This window comes from Hippopotamus amphibius, chromosome 14, assembly GCF_030028045.1.
Source record: "Hippopotamus amphibius kiboko isolate mHipAmp2 chromosome 14, mHipAmp2.hap2, whole genome shotgun sequence".
Lineage (NCBI taxonomy): Eukaryota > Metazoa > Chordata > Mammalia > Artiodactyla > Hippopotamidae > Hippopotamus > Hippopotamus amphibius.
In genome coordinates, this window is record NC_080199.1 from 54652942 (window position 1) to 54663509 (window position 10568).

A 10568-nucleotide genomic window follows, 5' to 3' on the forward strand; every position below is an offset into this window, starting at 1 on the left:
ATTTGGGTATATAGTATTATGACTTTGAAAGCAAGAGCTTCAAAGTCACAGGTGTGAACTTACCCTCTTGCTTTGCAATCATTCCACAAGGTGCTTTCTTGAAGCTCTCTCTACCGATATCAGAACTGCTGTCATTCAATGCACTGTCTCCTTTTCCACTATCTCTCACACTAAATTCATCTCGATTTGAATGTGTCCTGGAAGTGAAAAGGAAAGAATTACTCTGTTATCCATAAAAATGTACAAACCGTCAAGCCCATGGCTTAGAGATAATGGCAAATACTCTGCAATTACCTTAAACTTGCAGCAGATTTATCCTCTCCCCACAGGGATGGAGAACGAAAAAGGACCTGAGACTGAACCCTGTTTAAAAAGAGGGGTGACAGCAGCAGTTAATAATATTTCAGCCTTGGATATCACAGCTGACAGCAGGTGCCGCATCCCTCATCTGGAGTGCTGCAGGAAGACACCCTTAAAACCTGCGGGAAAGGGACTCGAGCTGGACCCATAAGGAGGTTACCCGGGGCCAAAACAGCAGGAACAGACATGGGCCTCCATGAACACATGACCGTCAGGCCTCCTCCTGCCTGCAACTGTGAAGAATTTTTCCTCTCAAATAAAAAATAAACAAGTCCCGAAAAATTAGCCACTTGAAGTCCCAAACCTGACCAGGCACTGAATTTTCATAAAGCTACCGGCGTGAAAATGTATTAAACGTGAACAAGGACACTAAGCGAGCTGGGGGTGCGCTACCTGGGCCCGCGGGATCCCGCTCCTGGGAAGTGAGGAGCATGAGGACACCCCACTGTCCCCGCGGAGTGGGAAATCTTGGCAGACTCACCCTCCTGGGCCTCTGAGGAAATGGAGAGCGGAGTCTCCACGAAGACTCCCGGGGCGAAGCCCCCAGGGTCAGCCCCTGACTCTCTGCCCACCCTGGCCAGCCTGGCCATTGCCCGCGTGGCATCCGCTCTGGCTGTGCTCACAAAGTCGCTTCCTCCGCGTCCTAGCTTCGCCTGGGCAGGAACGAGTCACGGGGACGAAGGCCACCAGCAGAAGGCCACAGTCCTGACCAAAAACCCCACCACGACCACGGAGAGGTGAGGGTGCCGGCCTGCTCCCTGCGCGGTGCGCCGTCCCGCGCGTGTCCCGCCCCTGGCTGGTTTGGCGGCGCAGGCGGCCGTGGCACCAGCACCACTTGCCCGCCAGGTGGCGCCAAGTGCGCGGACACGAGGAGCACTGTGGCCACGCACGACAGGGCCGGCCGGCCTCCGTCCAGCACCACGACGACCGCCGTCAGCGGGCCGGCGGGCTGCGTGGACAGACGGCGCTGCAGGCGCAGCTCACCCGTGGGCGGGTGTAGCGCTAGCGCCCCGGGGCCGCCGTCCCTGCGGAGCAGGATGTAAGTCAGCTCTGCGCGGAGGCCTTCGTCCGCGTCCCTAGCCTGCAGTCGGCTCAGCAGGTAGCCCCGGGGGCGCGTGCTGGAGCTGAGGCAGCTGGGCTGAGCCACTGACGGGTGGCGGGGCGAGAGGCCGTTCTGGTGCTCCACGTGCAGCCACACCACGGCCCGGCGGCGGGGCGGCGGAGAGCCACCGTCGAGCCCCCCCGAGCCCCAGCTGCAGCCGGACCAGTTCCTCGCGGTCAAAGCACCGTCGTGCTGCCGCTCCCCAGGGACGGGGTCCACCGAGACATAGGTGGACACGGCGCCCCCAGCGCGGCCCACCTCGGCCTCCGGCAGCCGATAAGTGACCTGGCCGTTGCGGCCCAGGTCCGGGTCCCTGGCGGACACCGTGGCCAAGTAGGCCCCGGGCGGGTTGTTCTCACGCACCGACACCTCGTAGACCGGCCGCGTGAAGAGCCGCGCGTTGTCGTTCTCGTCGCTCACCCGCACCGTGTAGGGCCGCACCGTGCGCGGCGGGGGCGCGCCGCGGTCCTCGGCCACCAGCGTCAGGTTGTACTCGGCGATGCGCTCGCGGTCCAGGGACGCCGCGGTCACCACCAGGTAGCTGCCCGCGTAGGCCGGCTGCAGCCGGAAGTGCTCGTGCCCATAGAGGGCGCAGCGCACCTGCCCGTTGGCGCCCGAGTCCCTGTCCGAGGTGCTGACCAGCGCCACCAGGCTCTCGCGCGCCGCGCCCTCCGGCACCAGCGAGACGGCGCCGGTCTCTGGCGTCCCGGGTCCGCCCGACGAGGTCGCGTCCGCACCCCCGAGAGCGGCGGCGGCGGCGGCGGCGGCCGCGGCGAAGGGCGAGGCGGCAGGCGCGCCCGGGGCGGCCAGCGGGGTGATGGCGATGTCCGGCGCGTTGTCATTGACGTCGCGGATGCGCACGATGACCTTGCAGGTGGCGGCGCGGGGCCCGGGGCCGCGGTCCTGCGCCCGCACGTCCAGTTCGTACGTGTCCTGGCGCTCGTAGTCCACCGGCCCGGCCAGGGTGAGGCGGCCCGAGCGCGGGTCGAGGCGGAAGAGGCGGCGCGCCTCGGGCGGGGTGCGGGCGCCGAAGGTGAACACCACGTCGCCATTGGGGCCCTCGTCGGGGTCCGCCGCGTCCAGGTCGAGCAGTAGCGAGCCCACGGGCGCGTCCTCCGCCAGCTCCACCTCGGCCACGGCGCCCTGCGGGAAAGCCGGGCTGTGGTCGTTGGCGTCCAGCACGCGCACACTGAGGGCTGCCGTGGCTGAGCGCGGCGGGCGGCCGCCGTCCTGGGCCACCAGCTCCAGGTTGTAGGCGGCCTGGCTCTCGCGGTCCAGCTCCTGCAGCAGCACCAGGTCGGCGCACTGGGCACCGTCCGCGCGCGTCTGCAGCTCCACGCGGAAGGGGCTGTGCGGCTCGGCCAGTCGCACGCTCTGTAGCCCATTGGCGCCCACGTCTTCGTCCACCGGCACCTCTAAGGGGATGCGCGTGCCCACGGCCGCGCCCTCGGACACCTCCACGGGGATCTGGGCGCGGGGAAAGCGCGGCGCGTGGTCATTGATGTCCCTCACCTCCACTTCCACGTGCACCAGCCGGAACTGCTCCTGCGAGAAGCTGACCATGTCGAAGGCCAGCACGCACTGCGGGGCCTGGCCGCACAGCCGCTCGCGGTCCAGGCCGCGACTCCGATAGTCAGCTGCCCATTTCCCTCGTGCACCTGGATCAGCGAGCTGTTGAACTTCATCAAGCGGAGCTGGCCAGGCACCTCGCACTGGGAATTAAACAGGACGTGGTCAGACAGAACGCCGATAACAGTGCCAGGGGCTTCTTCCTTGTAGTTGAGAAAATTGACGGTTTCGGTGCAAGACCCTGACACCAGAAGCCACCACAGAAGCAGCAGGGACTCCGGTCCAGCCCTGCGTGAAGTGTCAGTGGGGAATCTGAGCCTCCAGTGAGACATTCGTGTTCCTCAAAGGGAAAAAAAACCAGTCTGAGTCTCTGCATTCAGACTTCCAGCCTTCTCAAGCCCTCCTGAGTGTACAGTCAGGAGACAGTTGCCCTCTCAAATACTTCTGATCACTAAACTCTCTCTGCTGTGTAATCGCTTTTCTCTGCCCAGGGCTCAAGCACGCTTCTTCTGAACCCTACCAGGGAGGTTACACAAAGAATACTGCAAATAAGCATCCCTCTGGGCCAGTCCACAGTCTCCCAGCCTCTGGGTCGTGTTTTTCCCTTGAAAGAGCTCGCAGAAAGGCCCGGGGAGCTGAATAGTGGCTGCGGCAGTGCAGGGGGTCATTAAGATCCCTACAGAAGTTTACACTATAAAAATGGACCCTGTAGACAGAAACCTGCAAATTAAATATACTTTTCCAATTCAAAAATAAAATAAAATAAAAAAAAAATGGACCCTGCTTGCTTTGTAGTGTGCCTGAATCTCACTTTGAGAGTTTGAGCAGGGGACCCATAGCCTCTTTATTCCTTCCTGAGCACACACAGTCCTTGGACAGAGGCACAATTGCTATTCTGCTTTACCACTTTGAAACAAACGCATATATGCATCCTTTACCACCCATGGTCATCCATCTATATTGGGTTACCATTTCCTGTATTGAAAGATTCTGGGGGAACAGCTCCTCCAGAGTCAGGCAGTCTAATCAGAGAAGAACTGTTTTCCAAAGTAATCATTTCTGAATAGCTTTTCGCAAGCAAAGAAACCATTAATGATGAAATTTCAGCCCCTTCATCTCCTTTTATGTCAGTGATTACTTATACGTGAAGACTCAGTGTCAGGCAGGGAGGTTTGTCAACCACAAACCACTGCAAGGAATAGTTAAGGGTAAGAAAAAGATTTAGGGAAATATATTGCAGTCAGTCTTGTTAGAAAATTGCTATAGACCAATTATTTTTAAAAAGCCCTTGGCTGAAGAAAACCACGGGTGGCCTGATAGGCTGAAGGCTAAAGAAACATTAAACCATCTGTCCAAAGCACAATAGTCCTATGTTAAGTTCTCTTTTTGTGTGAAGTGTTCTAAATGCTAAATGGTCCCACATGTTAATGATAACATTGTTCCTCCTGCCATGGAGCTGTCATCAAGGCAGAATGTTCTTTAACCAGTCATCTTGAATAAAATCAGTGAGCAGGCTTAGTTATTAATATGCCCAGCTATTCTTGGGTCCTACATGATCTATAATGTTATTGATTCCTGCAGAGACATGTCAGTAAATGACGGTTTTTTTTCTTTCACTCTTAAGAGGGAGTTGCACTTATTTTAGCAACAGGATCTGTGAACCCAGTTCTGAAACTGAGCCACCTTTGATGAGATAATTAATTTCCAGGGGTTTTAATTAAGTGGAACATTTGGCAGTGACTCTAATTATAAGTACCAGTAACCAATAGAGAGGTACAGCGGGGAGCATGTGTTGATTTTCATCAGGTACTCTGAGATCCTAAAAAGAGAAAGAGCTTCATTTTGTTTACTTTAGATTTTTTTAATTTTATTTTTTTAATTGACATATAGTTGGTATACAATGTTGTAACAGTCACTGCTGTACAGCAAAGTGACTCAGTTATACATATACATTCTTTTTTTTTTTTTTTGTATTCTTTTCCATTATGATTTATCACAGGATATTGAATATAGAAGGACTGGGAGTTTGGGATTAGCAGAGGTAAACTGTCATATATATGATGGATAGACAACAAGGTCCTACTGTACTTTAGATTTGTTTAATTTTCCTGACGAGGTATTCATTGAAGGAAGGAAACAACTCTCAGACTAGAGTTCTTGTAAGCCAGTATCCTCAATGCTATTAAGACAGTTTGCTTTCTTTCTTAGAAGTGGGTATTCCAAAGAAGTATCTGGTTATTCAGCCTTTGGGTCTCGGGAAAAATAAGAGGATCTGATCCCTTTACCCTTACCCAAAGACTGAAAACTGATTCAGCCCATGCTTTTTAAAAGGCACATGCTTCCATGCACTTTAGCCAGGAGAGGGACCCATTTAACCACAGTCCAAGTCTTGGCCCTTCCTCCTCTCCCTCGTGGCACACAATCCCTGCCAGGCCTGGCTCTTGCAGGTCTTCAACATTTTTGTTGCCATTCACTATCAGAAAAACTCCTCAGCATCCTGAAAATGAAGAATAGTCTACGACTCTATCTACCGAACAACAAAAGACCCAGACACAATATTTTAAAAGGCAGGCAATCATACACATTACCTCCACAGTGCTAAACATCTGGCCACTTAATGTTTGAAAACACCCAGCTATGATGCCTGATTGCATTTTCCCCACTTCTCCTCCAGCTGTTTGGCAGCAAGGAGACCATCTATGCTAAGGAATGTGCTATATTGTCAGTGATTCATTATTAGCTTTAGCTTTGTTTCCTAGTAAACAACCACCTTATTGAAATACGGCTCCATGAATGAAGGACAGCTGGAGTTTCAAGAAAGAGACATTTTCTGAGGCAAAAATCAGTTCTGTGCCAGTAGAGTGACAAGCTGAATAATATAGAAACTGTATGATCTGTCCCCCTAGGGATGTGTCATTGGGAAGCCGTGTTTACAGCCTTGAGCTCATGGTACTCTCACGTTCCATTCCGTTTGCTCTGTTAGATAAAAATCTGTCTCAATATTAAAAGCATCGTGGCAGAAATTTGCTTTATGTTGCTTGTTTTCCCATTTGCCAGCATATTGCCAAACTATAAGTCCATAAAATGTAGTTTTGATCTCTGTTGGAGACAAACATGGAGCAAAATAAGCAGTGGGACCAGGGGGACTCCCCAAATGTGACTAAAGCAGCCATTTGGTCCTCTTGCTCAGTTTGGTTTTAAAGGGGATGAAGGGGGGTGGGGGAGGGATTTAGTTGAACCCCCTACAGTGTTTACTTTTGTTCCTAAAACAAAAGCACCAGACATACTAGTGTTCCCCCCAAATGCCAGAAAACCAGATCTGTAAAACAGGATTTGCATGCCAATCATTTTAATAAAAGATTTTCTCTTTTGCTAAACAAGTAACACCAGTGTGTCCCTTACACACCAAGGCACACTGTGCATAAAGTAAGGAAAATTTCACCTTAAACATGGGGGGAAATGGTCCCTAATTCAAAATAGTGCCTATGCCTTTGCATATTCCCCTCTTCCTATTACATAAAACTTAATAACACGGAATGAAGCCACAGGGAAGTTCCTAGTGTGAATATTTGGCTAGATTTTGGTGTCCACGCTTCAGAGTAAGCATCAACTTTTACAGAACCTTGAACTAACACTTCCAGAAACAGTTTTTGCGCCATTTAGAACAAATCACTCTATGTACTATACTGAGACCCATTTTCATTTCTCAACTGAACAAACATTCTGGAGATGAAGGAGCAAAATATTATCAAGTGTAATGTTGCTGTCTTCAAGGAGCAAGTTGTAGAAATAGAAGCTATGAAGACTGTTTGAAAGAAAACAAATCAACCTAACAGCTGGGTTTTTTTTTTTTCCTGTTTTTAAAATCGAACCTTGAAAAAGCTAAAATCATTCTTCAGCAGGGTGAGCCCCCCAAACTGAGAGTAACTGTTTTAAGTGCTCTCACAAGAAGGGTCATTATCTCACATTCCTGTTACCCCTCTGCATAATCAGTTTGTTATCAGGTCTTGACTATGCAGTCATTTATAAGAAAAGTTATCAGCAATTGCTAGTCCTTTTTGGAAAATGATTTCAGGGAAAATAATTCAGCCCTGAAGTCAGCCAAAACACTGTCTACAAGCATAGACAAATGATATTTATCCGCTAAAGTGCTTGAACCTAGAGAAAATCACAGGGAACCACTATAGAGTATCAACACTAATCACAAATTCCCCTTAACATAAAACAAGGATTTGCATGACTTAATCTTCACATAGGAAAAAGTTTCCCATAAGGTCATTATGTTAATTATGATATTATCAAAACCATGTAATCTTAAAATACTTCATACAACTAGTTTTTAAACTGCTGGTTTTATTAGTCTATCTCTATGAAGGAAATTCAGTCATTGAATAAATGAAAAATATTTTGCCTTTTTGATTCAGGGATATCTCAAATCCCAATAGAGCCAGAGAAATTGACTGCAGTACTTGACTTTGGTCATTAGCTCAAGGTCCATATTTTGGATTCTTACCACTCTCTAGGAAAAAACTGCCCCCCTCGCAAGAATGTTGCAAAGCAAGAGAAGAATAAAAGAATATGAATTACAATGGAAACTATACAACATTGTAAAACAATTATACTCCAATAAAGATCAGAGGGAAAAAAAGTATATGGACTGAGGAGTAGCTTTTCATCTGTGCCTTATTTTATCTTCATCTCTCTTCCTCTTACCTGAACCTCTCTATTCCTCTTACCTAAACCTCTCTATTCCTACTCTGCAGTAAAGCTCGTGACCACCAGTAATCAGAGCACTTTGGGGTCTTTTATCAACAGATATTTGATCAAGTATTGGTGACACAATAAAGCTCACAGCCTTGCAGAAGAAAATACTTAAATGTTAAATAAAACCAGGAGAGTTCAGAGAACACATAGTGCCAAATGACATGGAGAAAGTTATATCAAGTCCAAACAGGAAGTGATCTCAGATTTCACAGGTAAAATCACATGTCAGCCAGAACTGCCAGGGATATAGAGAACCCAGGAGTGATGTTTACAAGCTGTGAACAGAGCCTTTTATGGGGACTGAGCATACCAGTTGGTTGGAGTGGATGGTTTTAGGAGGACAAGCTTGCATGGGTGGCACAGTTGAGGAGGACCTTGATGCTAAGCTAAAGAGTTTAGACACTTTTAAGGCAGCAGTGAGAAAGCATTGAAGTTTGCGGAGAAGGAGATTGTTGATATGTATTCTATTATAGTATTCCCCCCTTATTTAAAGGGGATGTGTTCTAAGACCCCTACTGGATGCCTGAAACCACAGATAGTACCGAACCCTACTATACATAATATGTATTTTCGTATACATATATACCTAAGATAATGCTAAATTTATAAATTAGGCACAGGAAGAGATTAACAACTAATAATAAAATAGAACAATTTTAACAATATACTATAGTAAAAGTTATGGAAATGTGCTCTCCCTTCCTCCCTCTCTCCCTCTCTCTCTCTACAAATTTAATGCCTTTTCCATGCTCACTAAGCACTTCTCAAGCACTGTGGCCATAGATTTTGCAGTTTGAGATATGACAGCAAAACTAGCAAAATTTCTTTTTCCTTCTTCACAATTTCATGGATAGAAAATTTATGCATACCATAGGTCTTAGCAACCTCAGCATACAATTTGTTTTCTTTTCTTATTAAGTGGGGTAACTTTCACCTTTTCACTTAAAGCAAGCACTGTATGGCTTCCCTTCCGCATATTCAAATGGCCAGCATCACTGTTCTGGCACTTTGGGGCCATTATTAAGTAAAATAAGGGGTACTTGAACACAAGCACTGTGGTACTGAGGGTCTGTCTGATAACCAAGGTGGCTGCTAGGTGACTAAGGATCAGCATACACTGGATAGAAGGATGATTCTGTCCCGGATGAGATGGAGCAGGACAGCCCGAGATTTCATCAGCCTACTCAGAACAGAATGCAATTATTTTTTAATATTTAAAGTGTACAATTTGATATTTTTTCTTACTAGTAATGTATATATGGCAATCCCAATCTCCCAATTCATCCCACCCCAACCACCCTCCCCCTCACTGCCCTGCTTTCTCCACTTGGTGTCCATATGTTTAGAACAGCATGCACTTTTAAAACTTATGAATTGTTTATTTCTGGAAATTTCTATTTAATATTTTCAGACCTCGGTTGAGCACAGGTAACTGAAACCAGGGAAAGTGAAAACACAGAAAATGGCGGAGGTGGGGTGGGGTGGGGGGACTACTGTATGATAAATTATCTAGACGATTGCCTTTCCTGAACATTGGTGAAATCCTCAAAAAGGATTGTGGTTTTTTGGAAGCTTTAAATCATGATCCAGCACAATGACTGAATTATCATAAATATTTACCAAATAAATGATCGAGGCCGTATGACACGGTATACAGCTTCTGCCTAGCTCAAAAGCTAGCTGGAAGCAGAATGAATTAAAGAGAGACAAGAAGCAAGGAGAAGAGCAGTTTAGGTGCCTCTGCAATCTCTGTATCAGATGCTGAAGGCCTGAACAATGACTTGGAAAAAGTATAGGATGAGAACCTAAGAAACACTGAAAAGGAAAAATTGGCAGGACTTCATGGTGTACAAGCTCTAGGGGATGGAGAAGATGGAACAAATAAGTGATTCTAAAGCTATCTGATGGCTTAAGGAATGGTCATGCTTTCTCAGCACTCTCAAATATTGAGGACTACAGTATTCCCAAATAGAATTCCCAAAGGCCCCTGCTACTTAGCAGCTGAATGACCACACACAAAAGACTTTTTCTCTGTAAACCTCAATGTCTTTAGAGAAGAGTGCTTACTTTGAGGGATTGCCTTGAGGTTTAAGTGAGAAAATGTGGGAAGAGCAAAAAGCCCAGTGCCTACCATTTTGTGAGGTCTCAAAAGACAACTGAATCCTTTGTTATAGACACTGGCATATCACATTGTGATTTATTTACTTAAAGGTATATTTCTTACCCCCATTATGAATCCTTCCAGGTATTAATCATGTCTTCATCAAATTTGTATCCCAGAGCCCAGGACATTGCCAACCACATGAAAGGGGCTTATGGATATTTTGAAATAGTTGTGAGGGGAGGGGCCCACCACCCTGTGCCACTTCTGTGTAATTCTTACCGCATTACATCATCTGAATTCTAAACTAGAAAACTGGCTAAAGGATCATAAGATCCTTGGAACTTGTAGATTATGTGAGACTTCTGCAATAAGTGAGACTTATTGAATAATATGCAAGACTTGGTACAGCCACAAGTAACAAAACAGGTTTCTTGAATCGATTTCAACAAGTCCTATCAGGGTGCATTGGATATTCATTGTTTTTGCCTATTCAGCTTCCAATTTTCTTTTGAGAAACCACCTCTTCTCTAAATCAGTCCATGTGAGTAGGGTATGATAGACGCCCCCACTCTTGGTGCTGGGATGGCCATATGACCCAGGCTTAGCCAAATTAAAATATCCCATCCTCTAGCTAAGGTGATTGACTCAGGTACATGCGTGTTTCCCAGC

The 10568-nt window shown here is 47.7% G+C and overlaps 1 protein-coding gene across 1 annotated transcript; it reads right to left on the bottom strand.

Annotated features, from left to right (window-relative positions):
* Positions 1–1003: 1003 nt before the first annotated feature.
* On the bottom strand, positions 1004–3363 carry LOC130835585 (protocadherin-8-like). Its single transcript, XM_057707202.1, is given in 2 exon segments — positions 1004–3087; positions 3090–3363. Coding segments are annotated over 2 exon segments (2358 nt in total).
* Positions 3364–10568: the final 7205 nt, after the last annotated feature.